Genomic DNA, 17,864 nt, shown 5'->3' with positions numbered 1-17,864 from the left:
CTCCACCTCAAAAAAAAAAAAAAAAATGGGCAAAGGATCTGAACAGGAATTTTTCCAAAAAAGATCCACAAATGCCCACTAAACACCTGAATAGATTTTCAAAACCATCAGCCATTAGGGAAATACAAATCAAAACCTCAATGAGATACTACTTCACACTCATTAGGAAGGCTATAATAAAAGATAGGTAATAAAAAGTGTTGGCAAGGATGTGGAGAAATTGGAATCACCATATATTGCTGGTGGAAATGTAAATGGTCCAGCTACTTTGGAAAACAGTCTGGCAGTTCATCAAATGGTTAAACATAGACATACAAGTGACCCAGCAATTTTGCTCCTAGGTATATAACCAAAAGAAATTAAAAACAAGTCCACACCAACACTTGTCCATGAATGCTCACAGCAGCATTATTCATAATGTCAGAAAGTAAAAACAATCCAAATATTCATCAACTGATGAATAAAATGTGGTATATACATTCAATGGGATATATGCGATGAAATGAATGTCCAGAATTGGCAAAACTGTGGGGACAGAAAGTAGATTGGTGTTTTCCTAGGACTCAGAACGGTGGGGGCCATGCAGGGAGGAAATGGGGTGCCCATTAATAGGTATGAGGTTTCTTTTCAGGGTGATAAAATGTTCCAAAATTGATTGTGGTGGTGGTACACAATCCTGTGAATATACTAAAACCACTGAATTGTCGACTTTAAGTTGGCGAATCGTATGATATGTGAATTGTGTCTCCAGATAATAAGATCAACAACTATGGATTTGAATCTCAACTTCAACACTTACCAACTGAGAGACTTCAACAATTGAGTTATTTAACAGTAAATAATACCAACCTCCTAGGATTGTTGGAGAACTGAATTAACATCTGTAAGGTGATTAGAATAGTGTGTGAACCAATGTCCACTATAAGCCTGTGTGTTAACTAACTAAAGCCACCAGCACTTCCTTTCATTAAACACTTACCGTATTCGTTTTCTTTGCCTGCTATAACAAATTACCATAAAAAACTCAGTGGTTTAAAACAACACACATTTATTCTCTTACAGTTCTGGAAGTCTGAAGCCTGAAATCAGTTTCACTGGACTGAAATCAAGGTGTTGGTAGGACTAAGCTCCTCTCTACCCATCAGAGAATATTATGGTTGGAGATAAATTACCATATAATTGAAAAGACTGGATTGATTAATAAATATCCAATTTTATATCCCAAAAACATACAGCTTTTTCACAAGTGTTCATAGATTTACACAAACCCACCATATGCTTAGTTACAAGGAAACCTCAGAAATTATAAAGCCATATTCTCTAACCATCATGGAAAAAATGAAAAATTAATTATAATGGCAAACAAAAATAAAAATCATTTACAATCTTTTAAAAGTAATATTCTGAGCTACAGAGAATAAAAATGTGATGTCAAACTATTTAGAAAACGATGACATCACATATAAAAATGTGTTGGATCTATTCACAGTAAGAACAGATTCAGAAAAACTATCAGAGGCCGGGTGTAGTGGCTCACACCTGTAATCCCAGCATTTTGGGAGGCCTAGGCAGGCAGATCACTTGAGTCCAGGAGTTTGAGACCAGCCTGGGCAACATGGTGAAACCCCGTCATAACAAAAATAAATAAATAAATAAATAAATAAATACAGAAAAACTATTATAAGTATGGCAGGAAAACTTGAATACCTTTATATGATAAAGCATGCACATAAGTTGATTAAAAACATCAAATCCAAATAAGTATTATAATAAACAGGAAAAGGATGTAAAAAGTATACAAAAGAAGTATATCATGTGAAAAATGTCAAATTTACTGTAATTGAGAAATACAAACTAAAACAATCTAAAAATTGATAAAATTATTTAAAAACAAAAACACCAAAGCTGTTAGGGATGCCGCAAAACAGGAACTGCTTTTGAGAGCATGAAGGACCCAACCTTTGGGAATGCAACCTGGCAACAGTAATCAAGAACTTTAAAAAGCATTAACAAGTTTCAATCTAGTAAGTCTATTTCTGGGATCCTGTCCTCAGAGTGCAATCCTACATATGGAAAAAACTTCCTGCACGAAGACATTTATTGGAAATGGAAACATCCTCAATATTCAATAACAGGAGAACTGTTAAATAAACTATGTGACTATAAAAATTACGCTAACAAAGACCACGCTATAAAATGGAAAATACATGTGCTTCACTGCTACAGTAAAACCAGGCTTTAAAACTGCATATATAGCCTAATGATCATGGTGCCATCTCATAACTTTTCAAGGTCCTATTCAAGTGAATGCCAAATGAGAGAAACAACCCAGGCATAGTAAAAAAAAAAACTGCCAGGAAATGGCACCAAAATATTACAAGTGATTGTTTTTCTTCCCTACTGTAATCTATAGCATCATGTTTTCTTTAATGGGCATGTGCTATGTTACTTGTATCCTCACGGACATAAAGCAATGCTTTACATCCTTCCTATGAATCAAAAGGAAACACTTCTTTTTTTTTTTTTTTTTTTTTTTTTTTTGCTTCTTTTTAAATTTTTTTAAACCAAGCAGTGGTTATGGAAGGAAACACCTCTTTGTGTAACAGGGCATGTACTGCCATTGTCGGTCTCTAAAGTCACTTTGATATTCTAACAAAAACAGCATGTTTCATACATGTTAGACAACTTCTACTCTGGATTTTTTTCTCCAACAACTTATTTTCTCTTCACAACCCCCTCAAGTTTTCAAGCCTAAAGAAATTCCATCGGTTCTCTCTGCACCCACTTTCCTTGCTTTGCTCCTAGAATTATTCCCACCTTTCTTCTGCAGAGCGTAGACAATGCCTCAGGCACACTGTTGCCAGTCTCAGAGCCCTGAGTCCCTGCTACCTCTAGCTCCCTGGGACTCCAACACCCAGCACAAGATTCTGCAGGCAGCCACACATTCTGCTCCAGTACTTCTCAAGTTGAAGGCAGAGAATAAGGGAAGTTTAGGGAAGCTTGGAGCCATGGAGAAAAGGTGGAGACGTGTAGGAAATCTAACACAAGGCCTTTTTGTGTAACAGTAGTTTTTGTGTGCTGAAGATTCCAGTTTCTAGGATTTGGCAAATTGGGAGCCTCAATTTCCTGTTCTAGGGCATACATTTGCTGAATGAATAAATGAATTAGGCTTCCCATCATCCTGCAATGACAGCTGACCAGTGACTAGAAGTGGCAGCTTGGTGAGGGAGTAGAGGGTGGGAAGAGCTTGGTCATTTAGTACCAAAATAAGCCCTGAGACTAAGGCATGCGATGACCCTGCCACATTGCCAGTCAAAGTGTGGTCTGTGGAGGGGCAGCATTATCATCGCCTGGGAACTTGTTAGAAATGTAGACCTACTTCAGAGCTATTGGATCAGAATCTGCATTTTTAACAAGTTCTCTAATGATACATATCCATGCTAAAGTTTGAGAAGCACTGCTTCAGAACATACGCACACACACATGCACACACACACCAAAATCACCAAGACAAACAAGTGACTCCACTCTTGCACACTTCACCAAACCATCAAGACATTTAGTGATTGTTCACCACAGGGGCTGCCCTTGATTTTGGCCTTCCTCCAAAGTACTTAAAAGAATAGACTCTATGGCTGGGCGCGGTGGCTCACGCTTGTAATCCCAGCACTCTGGGAGGCCGAGACGGGCGGATCATGAGGTCAGGAGATCGAGACCATCCTGGCTAACACAGTGAAACCCCGTCTCTACTAAAAATTACAAAAAATTAGCCGGGTGTAGTGGCAGGCGCCTGTAGTCCCAGCTACTCGGGAGGCTGAGGCAGGAGAATGGCGTGAACCTGGGAGGCGGAGCTTGCAGTGAGCTGAGATCGCGCCACTGCACTCCAGCCTGGGCGACAAAGCGAGACTCCGTCTCAAAAAAAAAAAAAAAAAAAAAAAGAATAAACTCTATGTAATTTACTCCAGGCCTCACCTTCACTCTACACAGATGGAACCCATCACCTCTGGACAGTAGTTGGTGCGATTAAACACTAGTGCCCTTGAGCACCATTACCAGTTATAAAGAGCGGAGAAACAACCAAAAAGACAACACAAGAGGGAAAGCACTCTCAAAATGCAATTTGACCAAGTAAAGGCAATACCAATCACAATGATTTATAAAAACTGTTTACCAGATGTATGTTATTACCCCGCAGTGCAATCATGATTAAGGAAATCATTTAATGTGCAGCTGATTGCTTTGTAAAGGCTTATTTGATTACACGACCCATAGTGAAGGATAAACTCTGTACTTCTGCCTTCAAATCTCCAAGATGAACATGTAAGTAGGTTGACTGCTCAGAGCTTGGGAAAAAAGGGGGCTTTTTACTCTTAAATCTACACTATAGTTAAGGTAAAAGAGAGAAAAGATCTTCAAGCACTGCTGGGAGGGTGAAGGGGCTTGCCATGGGCACCAGATTCTACTCATCTTTCTAGATCCAACTGAAGTGTCCCATCCTTTGAGAAGTTTCTCCAGAAGCCATCGCTCCCTATTCTGCTTCTCATGGCACTTTCTCTTGTATTATCATTTTTTATTTTTATTTTGTTAGAGACAAAGTCTCATCATGTTGCTCAGGCTGGAGTGCAGTGGTTATTCACGGGTGCAAATATAGCACATTACAGCCTCAAACTCCTGGGCCCAAGCTATCCTCCTGCCTCAACCTCCTGAGTAGCTGGAACTACAAGCGTGCACCACTGTGTCATGGCACTTTGTTTAGACTTACATTACAGCTCTTGAGGAGGTAGAACGTATCCATTAGGATCCCAGACTTTGCAGCCTAACCACATCAGTCAAAATTTTCCCTCTGCCTATTATTAGCTGTGTGACCTTAACCAAATGACCTCCTTCCACAGCTGGAAGATGCAGAAACCAATATCATGGAATTTTTGTAAAGATTACATGAGACAACACACATTACAATGTTTGGCACATAATAAATAATCAATGTTAGCTATTATTATTAGCACTTCCCAGCTATTATTATTAGGCTTCCCCACTAGACCGTGAGCAAACTGTTTATCCAAGGATCTGTGTGGCATGGGAACTTACAAATGGTAGACACACAATAATATTTGTCAAAATGGTTTGAAGGTATGCCAGGAAGAGGAAAGGGAGGGCACTGGAAAAAACCATAGCGTACTTTATGATTTTTCCCAGGGCCAACTTCTGTAGTGTTTGTTTTTATTTCATTACCAGAGTACATTATCTCAGACAGCAAGGTTGCTATAAAGTAGGGCTAGAAGGACACTATTTATGGAACCAGATGTTCTGTTCAGAGAAAGCAAAGTTGGCTATGAGGCATCTGAAATCTCCAGTTTGGCCCTTGGCTGAGCAGGGAGTAGGGGCTGAAGTTCAGCCAGAGCTTCACTAGCCCAACAGCGTGCCCTGGCATGGGGTTACATTAGCTCTGAAAATCATCCACCCAGAGGGATGCATTTTGTTTTTCAGTGTATCCACATAGAGGGACGTCTTTACAGATTGTGCCAAAGATCTATATGTACCAGTGGGGAACCCTACTGCAAACTCAAAGGTCCCCTTTTAAACAAGCCTCTTGAAGGTCTCAAATGAGCATCAGCTAAAATAATAATGCTTCACTTACTAAATATTTATTGAGTTCCCATTAGGGAACTCAAGGTGCTAATGGCTGACAAGGACCTTTTGGACTTGCACAAGAGCCTGGTGTGTACCACCTTCTAAGGAAAGCTTGGGATGTTCTCTGAGAGGAACACCAAATTCAAGAACCTGTCCCGGGGCTGATGAATGTGGCTGCCAAGCTGACCCACAATAAGTACGTCAGAGGACCTCACAGACCTCATGGAGAAGTTCATTGAAACCTGACACCTTAACCATTGGTTGCTGAATGACATGTGCTCTTCCTGAATCAGTACTCAGCATCTGTCCACTTCCTGTGTGGCTTCTGGCCCTCTATGACTGCTATATGGTCATCCTCTGTGGCTACCTCCTGTACCCCTATCATGACTGAGGCCCCTCCCCCACCACTCTGCCCACACTGATGAGAAAGTTGCCATAAGTTTAGAGACTAAAAATAAAATTGCACTAGACACTGCAGATCTAAAGGTGAATACAGAAAATATAATTGGAAGGGAGAGAAGGTGATGCAGAGGGCAGGAGCATGGACAAGTATGATGAGTGCCACCTTAGGCATAACTGATGAGGTACTATAGAAGCATCCAAGATGGGGGCTAATCTAGACTTGAAGGATTAGAGAAGGCTTAAAGGGGAATAACACCCAATATGAGGCTTCAAGCAGTGATAGCAAATGTTAATATTTATTTAGCAATACTATACATCAGGCCCTGTTCTAAAAACTTTGCATGAATCCCTCATTCAGTCCTTACCACAACCCTGTAAGATAGATGTTACTGTTATTCTCTTCATGTTACAGATGATGAAACTAAGGCACACAGTAAATGGTGGAGCTGAAATTCAAACCCAGGCAGCTCGGCTCCAGACTAAAGGGGAAGCAGAGTACCAGATAGGCCCTTAAAACAGAAGAAAGCGCCTAGCTGCAGTCTGAGGAAAGATGCAGTTCCTTTGGGGAACTGAAAGCAACTCAATGAGGCGCAGCTTGGGGTGGGGACAGACGTTCAGAGATGACTGGGTCTGCTCTGTAGGTTGGAAGAAAAACCAGAAGCAGAGGGTTTCAGATCCAGTCCAAACCTTTTTTTTTTTTTTTTTTTTTGAGACAGTGTCTCACTCTCGCCCAGGCTGGAGTGCAGTGGTGCAACCTCAGCTCACTGCAACCTCCGCCTCCCGGGTTCAGGTGATTCTCCTACCTCAGCCTTCCAAGTGGCTGGGACTACAGGCGCACACCACCACACCCAGCTAATTTTTGTATTTTTAGTAGAGACAGGGTTTCATCATGTTGGCCAGGCCGATCTCGAATTCCTGACCTCAGGTGATCCGCCCACCTCGGCCTCCCAAAGTGCTGGGATTACAGGTGCGAGCCACCACATCCAGCCCCCCAGTCCAGACTTTTGACAACTAGCTGTGACTGGTGTCACCAAACTAACCCCTTCTGACCTCGGTTTCTCCTTTTTGCAAAAGACCATAATAACAATACCTGCTTCTCATAGAGAATGGCCATGAGCACCAAATGAGGAAAATGTATGTGAACTTGAGTGCAAAGTACAAATTCCTTCACAGACTTAAGATTTTACCAGTATCACTTCCCCAGTAGCTTCAAGGATTTGCAAACCTGAAATCTACAATGTCAGGGCACCAGAAAAAGCAGAGAAACAGTATTGGGGAGTGGAAAAGCCCACCAGCCCTGCCTCAGACCACCTCCATCCACACTCAGCCCTTACTAACTATGAGATCTCAAGGCGAGTTATCCTCTCAGTACCTCAATTATGCCATCTGGAAAATGGGAATGTCAATGATAGCACTTGTAAGGTTCATGTGACAAGTAAGTAGCACATGTAATATGCTAGGTGCAGCTCCCAACACAGAATAAAGACTTAGTCAACATTAACAGCTATCATTATTGTAAGTATTAAGAAATATGTTGGCTACTCATGCTATTCTTCCATGTTCTATACGGCATAAGAATGTGGGAATGTTAGAAGTTAGAGATGATAAAGAAGGAGGAGAAGGAGGTTTACAACCCTATACTCCCTCACTGCTGCAGAGATTCTTCCTGGCTCTCACACGCTGGCAAGCAGCTGGCTCTCCGTCCTGGCAGAAAATGCCCAAAAGAGGTAAAAGATAGAGACTGCACACCATCTGTGCAAACCAGGCTGCTCTTGTAGTTTTTAGACAAAATCTAAATGTAGTCAGATGTGACCTGCCCTTTTAAGATAGAATTATTCTATTTCCTCCCTCTACCCGTCCCCGTCCCCCACTCTGTCCCGCACATAAAACTCCCCCACATATCTCAAGAAACTTTCAGCATTTTGAAAGACATACTCTGGGGTCCTGTTGTGACAGCCTTGTGCCACATTAACTTCTGTGTCTTGTTCCCAGCAAAGAAGCCTTTGCTAATTTCACAACAGGAAAGCATGCAAGAAATTCGAGAACAAAACAAATACACGCAGAGCCCAGCATCTTCAAGCAAACACCCTGAGGTACAGACCCGAGGCTAGATGAGTCCGGACTGCAGATGAGGCAGCTGCCTCTTAAACTGCAAAGGGACTGAAAAAGTCATTTGCCTCTAAAAAACCAACTCTGAATACAAATTGATAATGAATATTCATGAGCCCCTCCAGCTTGCTCTAGAGCCACCCTTGGCTGCAACCCTGGACTCTGCTTCCTAAAAAGTTTCCCAAAGCTCTTTCTCTGCCTCCTCTCAGAAGGAAGAGGGTGGGAAAGTTCATTCAGGGCTTTTTGCCTCCAGCTTTCAAGTACTTGCTTTTTGGTCTGGGCTTTTATTTTTCCTTCTGTTTTTTTTTTCTTAAGGATTCAGATCAAATCAATTTTGGTCTTACCCTTTGTATCTTCCATAAGTAGCAGCTTTTGTTTTCCTCCTCTTTCCTCGTCTTTTCCCCCCCCAGCCTCTGCTTGCTGTGGTCCGTCTCCGTGAGAGAGGTCCTCAAGGAAACAGAGATATAACAGACCCTTGGGCTCGTGGGAGGGGCTAAATTAGCCGGCCCCGTTTCGGAAGGAACCTCAAACCCTGTCTTTTTCATTGACTAGAAAGGACAGATTGACTGAGGAGTCCAGCAGCTCATTTTCCTAAAGTTACTCGAAGCCTTTTCCAGGTTGTAATTTTTTGCATCCTTGAAGCAATGTATATTCAAATCTCTCTCTCTCTTTCTCCCTTCTTCCCTCTCTCCCTTACTCCCTCCCTCTTCATCTCTCTCTCCCTCTCTTCGTTATAGAAATCCCTTTTTCTCCCTTGAAAAAGTCATCTCAGCTGCAAGCAAAAAAAGCTATTTCCTTACTGCAATTATGAAGCTAGATAATAAGAAAGTTGTTACCTTGAAACCCGCTCGAAAAACTGAAAGTCAAGAACAATTCTTCCCTCCCCATAAAGCCTCTGGTCCCATGACCAGCAATCCTTTCTCAAGGCTCATTAGAGCAAAGAGCAACAGGTGACCCAAGCGATGAGTTTCCTGCAGGAGACGCTGCGTTATTGGTTGGAAGGCTGGGTGGAACCACAGAGGAGCTGCTCAATGGGAACCGCTGCCTGGCTATGAATTGATGAAAGTCATCCACCGTTTCCCAACTTTGACTTCCTACCTTTGAAGTCTAATGAGCATGAATTGCCACATCCAGACCGTCAAGATTACCCCAATGTAGATGAGAGCCTGACCAAATTACTTTTAAACTGTGTAACAAAATTATTTTGAAATCAAAACAAGGGCTAATCCTTTGAAAGGAAGGTAAGTCCTCAAGTCCCAAGGCGACTTGGCAGCTTCTCCCTCCACAAGGCTGTTGCAAACCGTAGCATTTCAGGTCTGAAAGATACCTCAGACATCGAGTCTAAAAGAGGTTAGAGATGTGGAGAGGTTAAGCCACCTGCTCATGCTCACATACATGGTCTCTCTTATTTGCTACCATGTTCCCCAGCACCTAATAGAGTTTCTCTCACAGCATGGGCTCTCAATAAATATTTGATGAATGGTTGAAAAAAATGAATGAATTGCAGCAAAGCAGAAATGTAGATCTGTTTTCCTGTTTCCTAGTTCTTGATTTTTCTACATTGCTTGTCTGGCATGTAAATTTGTATCTAAAGCCAGTTATACCATATAAATCATTAAATTTGTGAGCCCGAAGGACTGTTTTGACTCTATGTAGAAACTATATTCTCCAGCGAGCTTTCAGTCATACTTTAATAAGGACAAAGGATAACCTTTTAGTTTAGGCATCTCTGTTACTTTGCACGGTGCCACATGGTATATACTCAATAGGTTTTTTATACTTTAATAAATTTGGAGCTGTTTAACAATACTTTATTTCCGAAATGCTTTATAGTTATAGGATTTTGCATGTATGATAACAACTAATTACACTGAATGAAAGACTCAATGGATGTCTTCTCTCGAGTCAGTTTAGACTACATCTCTAATAATGAATATCGGTCTGATATTCATCCTGTTATGATAAAACTGGTTTTTGGTGATATGATGGGATTTTTTGTAAAAACCAACAATATAATTGGTTTATGACTGCCTTTGTACTATTGTTTTGGAGAGAAATTTGAAAAGAGCATGTCCACAAAATAGTGTGCGAATTACAGAATGGAAACCAAAACATCAAAGCTAGAAAGAGAAAAGAATGATCAAAGGGAAGATCCAGAGTGGCTGAGGGGTAGGCAGGAGAAACAGACAAACAAGTACCTGAGCTTGTCAATGAGAGACACACTTTGGTGGGTGCTGTGGCAACGGTTCTCTACTTTATTACATTAGGATATTAGGTTCTTTTTTTTTTTTTTTTTTTTGAGACAAGAGTTTTGCTCTTGTCTCCCAGGCTGGAGTGCAATGGAGCCATCTCAGCTTACTGCACCCTCTGCCTCCCGGGTTCGAGTGATTCTCCTGCCTCTGCCTCCAAGTAGCTGGGATTACAGGCGCCCGCCACCTTGCCCAGCTAATTTATGTATTTTTAGTAGAGATGGGGTTTCATCATATTGGTCAGGCTGGTCTCGAACTCCTGACCTCAGGTGATCCGCCCGCCTCAGCCTCCCAAAGTGCTGGGATTACAGGCGTGAGCCACCATGCCCGGCCTATTTTACTACATTCTTACATTCTTTTTTTTGAGACAGAGCCTCACTCTGTCATCCGGGCTGGAGCGCAGTGGCGTGATCTTGGCTCACTGCAACCTCTGCCTCCCAGGTTCAAGTGATTCTTGTGCCTCAGCCTCCCGAGTAACTGGGATTATAGATGCGCATCACTAAGCCCGGCTAATTTTTGTATTTTTAGTAGAGATTGGGTTTCACCATGTTGTCCAGGCTGGTCTCAAACTCCTGGCCTCAAGTGATCCACTTGCCTTGGCCTCCCAAAGTGCTAGGATTACAGGTGTGAGCCACAGTGCCTGGCCACAGTTCTCTATTTTAAACAAAATTAAAATTCAAAGTCACTTCAGTCATGTTGTATCAGACGTTGTCGACAAAAGGTTACTTTGACAATTGTCTCATTCTCTTTACATTTCATCAGGGAGAGAAAGAGTTAGTAAAAAGTAAATTGTTCTAGTACCCAACTTCTGGTTTAACCAGGAGAGGTAAAATCTCATTATAGTAACTAGCACTTCATAAATATTTGAAGTTCATCCAAACTGAATATGGAGTAATAGAAACATAGTTTTAACCCCTAATTCATATTACATGAGCCTTTTGACAACATTTAATGCTTTTTATGGTAATATGCTCTGTGCTACAATTTTAATCACGTTGTCCAGGTTCGCACCCTCCTCAGCATCATGAAAATACTATGGTTAAGTATATATTATCACCAATTCATACAAGAATAATTATAAAAGAGATGGGAGTTTGTGTGTATCTTTCTAAAGGCCTCAGAATTTATCTTAAAAAATAAATCGTCTTTCTCAACAAAAAATTATCATCAATTTTATTTTTTTTGTAATAGAAAGTAGAAAATTAAAACTGCACTCAGAAAGATGGAAGGAGTTGTTAGAAAGGGGTAAAGATATTTGTCTGTCTTTTAATGATGAAATGGTCTTATAAAGTTCTTAGAATGTTAGAATTTTCATTTTTCCTACACCTTCATCCTCTTTCACTGTACCGGTTCATCCCCCTATGCATATAAAATATTTAAGTGATTCTCATTCTTAAAAACAAATTCTGTTGTTTAATGGTATGGATTATTAGTGTTGCAAGATGAATACATTCTTGAGATTGGCAGCACAACAATGTGAATGTACTTAAAAATACTTAAGTATACTGTTAAAAATGATTAATATGGGCCAGGTGCATTGGTTCACCGTGTAATCCCAGCATTTTGGGAGGCTGAAGCAGTAGGTTGTCTGGAGGCCTGGAGTTTGAGACCAGCCTAGGCAACATAACAAGACCCCATCTCTACAAAAATAAAAATAAATTTTAAATGATTAGTATGGTAACTTTTTTTTTGAGACAGAGTTTCGCTCTTATTGCCCAGGCTGGAGTGCAATGTCGCGATCTCAGCATCTCGACTCACCGCAACCCCTGCCTCCTGGGTGCAAGTGATTCTCCTGCCTCAGCCTCCCGAGTAGCTGGGATTACAGGCATGCACCACCACACCCAGCTAATTTTGTGTTTTTAGTAGAGACAGGGTTTCTCCATGTTGGTCAGGTGGCTGGTCTCGAACTCCTGACCTCAGGTGATCTGCCCGCCTCGGCCTCCCAAAGTGCTGGGATTACAGGCGTGAGACACTGGGCCCAGCAATATACTAACTTTTATGTCTATTTTATCACAATTTTTAAAAAATTAATTAAAACAAAAACAGCTCCTTCACAAACAAGCTACTTGAGACCATGGTCTACCTTTGCCTTCCTTCATCACCTCCATTCTCTCCTCGTTCATTTACTCCTCCTTCCATTGCATTCCCGTTTCTCACTGCACCATGCCAATGAAACTGCCCTAAGATTGCCAATGGCCTGTAAAGCAAAGACCAATTTTTGTGTTTTATCTTCTTGGATCTCTGTAGCATGGGCCATTGTTGGCCTTCCTTCTTTCTTGAAAATTGATCTCTCCTTATTTTCCAGAACCCCCCTCATGTCTGATTTTCCTCCTCCATCTGTGTATGATGGCTCCTTTTCAGTCAACTTTTGTGTCTTGTAAATGTTGGTATTCCCTAGACCTTCACCCTTTGCCTTCTCTCCCTACTTCACTTATTCTACCTAGGTCATAACTTCTTATGCCTTTACATTTCTGCCAAGTCCACTCCCATGAGCGCCAGATCCATATTTCCATCCACCTACTGGGTGTCAAGAGAATATCCCACAAGCAGCTCAAACTTAGCATCCAAACTGTACTCTGTATCTTTACTTCCAAATCTGCTCCCATCCAGTACCAGTATTCCCTACTTTTTTTTTTTTTTTTGAGACAGTGTCTCACTCTGTCACCCAGGCTGGAGTGCAGTGGCACGATCTTGACTCACTGCAACCTCTGCCTCCCAGGTTCAAGCGATTCTTGTGCCTCCGCCTCCCGAGTAGCTGGGATTGCAGGTGCACACCACCATGCCTGGCTAATTTTGTGTTAGGAGAGACAGGGTTTTGCCATGTGGTCCAGCCTGGTCTCGAACTCCTGACCTCAGGTGATAGGCTGCCTCGGCCTCCCAAAGTCCTGGGATTACAGGCGTGAGCCACTGCGCCCAACCCCTACATTAGATAATGGCACTACCATCCACCTAGTCACATAACCCAGCCACCTCAGGGTCCTCCTAGACCCCTCCCCACATCCCACATCTTATTGTTTACCAAATCCAATTGTTTCCATACCTTAAGATCTCTCAAATTCATCTCCTCTCTCCATTCCCGTCACTTCTGCCATAGTGCATACTCTCTCATCTTTCTGAAATCGATATCTGATAATGTCATTGGCAGACTTTAAAAATTCTAGTCTCCTTATCATGCATAAAATAAAATTTAAATTCCTGTCATAGAATATGTAAGGACTCTCTCTACCTCTCTAAACTCATTTCCTGTTACAGGCTTCCTGCACTCCAAAAACCGAATCTAATTCCAGGACCCATAATCCTTGTAAAACTCCGAATTTTTGTTTTGTTTTGTTCTGAGATGGAGTCTCGCTCTGTCACCCAGGCTGGAGTCCAGTGATGCTATCTTGGCTCACTGCAACCTCCGCCTCCCAGGTTCAAGCAATTCTCCTGCCTCAGCCTCCCAAGTAGCTGGGACTACAGGTGCGTGCCACCACGGCCGGCTAATTTTTGTATTTTTAGTGGAGATGGGGTTTCACCATATTGGCCAGGCTGGTCTCGAACTCCTGACCTCGTGATCTGCCCGCCTTGGCCTCCCAAAGTGCTGGGATTACAGGCGTGAGCCACCGCGCCTGGCCACAACTCTGAATGTATACAAGCTATTACCCTGCTCAGAATGCTCTTTCCCCTCTTATCCACCTGGTCCTCCTATATATCTTTCATGACTCAAATATCTGGTCCCCTGTGTCAGGCCATTTTTGCATTGCAATAAAGAAATACCTGAGACTGGGTAATTTATAAAGAGAGGTAATTGGCTCATGGCTCTGCAGTCTGTGCAAGAAGCATGGCACCAGCATCCGCTTCTGGTGAGGACCTCAAGAAACTTACAATCATGGCAGAAGGTGAAGGGGGAGCTGGTACATCACATAGCAAAAGAGGGAGCACGAGAGAGAAAGGGGAGGTGCCAGACTCTTAAACAACCAGATTTCAAATGAACTCATTTTCACCAAGTCATTCATGAGGGATCTGCCCCCAGGACCAAAACACCTCCCACCAGGTCCCACCTCCAACATTGGGGATCACATTTCAACATGAAATTTGGAAGTGACAAATATCCAAACCACATCATCCCCTGTGAAGTTTTGCCTGACCCATCCCCGCTCCTTTCCCACAGACACAAACACTGTGCTGACCCACAAAAGAGATGCCACTCGTGTTATCATGTTTTATAATTTCATTTACATCTCAGGCCTTAAACCTTGGAGTCCCATTTGAATCCTCTTTCCTTACAATCCAAGTCTAATCCTTTAGCAAATTCAGCGGGTCCTATCTTCCAGATACATCCAGGACCTGACCTCTTCTCATTACTTCTACTGCTACCACACTGATCCAAGCCACATCATCTCTCACCTGTATCCTGTATTATTGTGATAGCCTCCTCACTGGTCTCCTCCCAGATTCTACTCTTCAAACTCTTCAGCCTATTTTCAACCCAGAACCCATAATAATTCAGTTAAAAATTAAACAAAACAAGATTATGGAACTCTTTTGCTCAAAATTTATAAAAGGCTCCATCTCACCCCAAGAAAAGCCAAAGTCCTTCCAACTTCCCACCAGGAAGTTGGTCACCTCTATTTCTTTCCTACTACTGTCCTCTTCTTGCTCCCTCAGCTCTAGCCTCCAAGTCTTTGCATATGCTGTTCTTTCTGCCTGGAATGCTGTCCTCCCGAATATCCACATGGCTCATTCCCTCCTTCCCTATAGGTTTTTACTAAATCATTACCTTCTATCCCAGCACCAAGATGGCTATTTCTAAATGCTATTTTCTACTAAAATGGCCTAAGACCCTTTGGAAAAATAGCTAACCAAGTCTGGGGCAGGAGGTATACCAGAAAGCAAGGACACTATCTAAAATTACTAGGGTTGTGTCAAAAGGATTCAGGAGCTAACTTTAAGTGGCTCCTACTGGCCAAAGTAGAAGAAAAGAAGACATTTGAGCAGCAATAAAAAGAATAACTGCAATGGATTGAAATGTATCAGATATATTGAGATCCACATAGTCATAATGACCCTATGAAGAAATCACTGTTCACCTTTAGAACGAATTCATTATTGTGAAAACACACAAGGCGGATAATAGCAACACTCAACCTCCCTTTGCTGCACAAACTGTACCCCAGGACAACAAAATCATTGATGGGGAAAAGTGTCTTTAAAGTATTCCAGATAATGAAAGACTAAAATTGGTAGCATTTGGGTATCACCATCTTGCAATACCTCACAAAGGAATGAATATAAACAATAATCATCAATGACTGTTCACATAACAAAAGGGGGTATAAACATTCATTCTCTGCCTTCTGATGGAAGCACACATCACATCCTCTGAAGCTGTCTTCCCAAAAATGGAAGCTTCTAAACCTAATACCACTTTGTGGGGAAAAGAGGGCACGGATAAACACGTTAAAAAAATACAACAGGAATGCAATCAGTAAAATCCAGTTTGTAGGAGACTAGATTAAAACAATCAATAAAACAACTCAACTTCTTGAACAAATAAACTGCAGAGAAGAAAAAAGAGAATGAGTTACCTATAAATTAAAAGAGATTTAAAAGATATACCAATAAAATTAATACCAGGACCTTGAAATTCTGATTCAAACCAATGTAAAAGAAACTTAAAGAAAATCAAAGAAATTTGAAAACTGACTAGATATTTTATAATATTATAGAACTGTTAACTTTTAAGGTATGATAGTAGTATTGTGGCTATAATTTTTCCAAAGCCCTTATCTGCTGGAGACACACACAGAAATATGTACAGATGAAATCTGAGATTAGTTTCAAAAAGAGGAGGAATGGGTGAGGTACAGATAAAACAAGATTAGGGATGACATTATAACTGCTGAAGCTGGATGGTATGTGGGGATATGTTTTATTATTCTCTCTACTTTCTATGTTTGAAATTTTTTGCAATAAAAGGCAAAAAAGAATCCTGGTGAAAAAGTGGGAGATTATTTGATGATATGCAGTGGTTATATGGGGTATTATTACTGTTATTTAAGGAATGTAACTGAATGTTTCCTGAGTCAGTAGACATATGCAAAATGGACTTGGGTAGTTAAAAATAATGCTATAATTTGGCAAGATGATACTCACAAAATAGGCTATTTCACTTTAGGGGCAAATAGAAAAAAGAAATAATTTGGGCCGGGTGCGGTGGCTCATGCTTGTAATCCCAGCACTTTGGGAGGCCGAGGCAGGCGGATCACGAGGTCAGGAGATCAAGGCCACCCGGGCTAACACAGTGAAATCCCGTCTCTACCAAAAATACAAAAAAAATTAGCCCGGCATGGTGGTGCATGCCTGTAATCCCAGCTACTTGGGAGGCTGAGGTGACAGAATGGTGTGAACCCAGGAGGCAGAGCTTGCAGTGAGCCGAGATGGCGCCACTGCACTCCAGCCTGGGTGACAGAGCGAGACTCCGCTTCAAAAAAAAAAAAAATCATTTGCCAGAAAAATATAAGTAATTGAACAATAAACTGATCAAAGCCAAAAAAAAACTGTTAAACCAGTGTAAGCAAGAAAAGTATATTCACCGTGCAATTTGTCTGTAGTGTAATAATCAGGCAGCAATATCAAGGTTTCCTTAGATTTCCCTGTGGAACTTAACATCAGATGTAGAAATCAGGAAGGACCATACACAATGTCCAATATGCAATATGCTATTGTGGTTTGATGGTTTAAGGCACACTCCATAAACCCAACAGTGACCAAGCAGGAACCACATAAATTGGACTAAGTAGTAATGGTAGTTTCTGCATCACTAGGGGCCAGATAGGGGGGACAGAAAGGACAGAGCTAGTCGGATAGGGTGGAAGATGAGCATTCTGTTCTCTATATTGTTTCCAGTTCTCCATTAAAACAGAATTCTATTGATAAAACTCATGAGAGGTGGTACTCTGGTTTTACATATCCTAAAATAAATGCTCAAGGTAACTATTGTACGAAATGACATGTTTTGCCAATTCCAAGAATGCCTGTGTTTATGTATTCAACTTTAGTTATAGATGAATATATGAAGAGGTTCTTCATAACGTATGTCAAAGTGTTCAAAATATTATGACATTTGAACATTTTGATTTGAATCAAAATATTATGATGCTCATGGTCAATTTCAAGGTTAAAAGCAGACTGTAAAATAATGAATTTTTATAATTGAGATGCCATAGATATGGTAAATCGCAATACTTCAATAATCTTGGGGTAAAATGTTACATGTTATATGGCAATCAACAAATCTAATCTCGGGAATTCAAAATTATTTTCCTACCAGCAATAGATCCATGCCCCATCTTTTTTATGATCCCTACAAACCAAGATAATAAGTCAGTACTATTTGGTGTTGGTGAATGCATATTCAACAAACCAAAGTTGTCAACAAATTTGGAAAACTGTATCAAATTTTCTTGACACTACTTGACATTGTGCTTTGAC

The 17,864-nt window shown here is 41.2% G+C and overlaps 1 protein-coding gene across 20 annotated transcripts in view; it reads right to left on the bottom strand.

Moving 5' to 3' along the window:
• The window catches only part of ENTPD1 (ectonucleoside triphosphate diphosphohydrolase 1), a 190,993-nt gene that overhangs the window by 120,266 nt on the left and 52,863 nt on the right, over positions 1-17,864 (bottom strand). The window contains exon 1 of one of the 20 annotated variants that reach the window (XM_055352589.2): positions 8,979-9,147. The exons of 12 other annotated variants lie outside the window; for them this stretch is intronic. In XM_055352589.2, coding sequence (XP_055208564.1) covers positions 8,979-9,030 — 52 coding nt within the window. In that variant the 5' untranslated portion in view covers positions 9,031-9,147. Of the gene's footprint in view, positions 1-8,486; positions 9,148-17,864 lie in introns of those variants that run through there. 7 more of the 20 variants (XM_055352600.2, XM_055352599.2, XM_063710333.1 and 4 more) reach the window with 7 other exon arrangements.

The sequence above is a fragment of the Gorilla gorilla genome, chromosome 8 (assembly GCF_029281585.2).
Source record: "Gorilla gorilla gorilla isolate KB3781 chromosome 8, NHGRI_mGorGor1-v2.1_pri, whole genome shotgun sequence".
NCBI lineage: Eukaryota > Metazoa > Chordata > Mammalia > Primates > Hominidae > Gorilla > Gorilla gorilla.
This window is presented reverse-complemented; position numbering and strand designations above follow the sequence as displayed.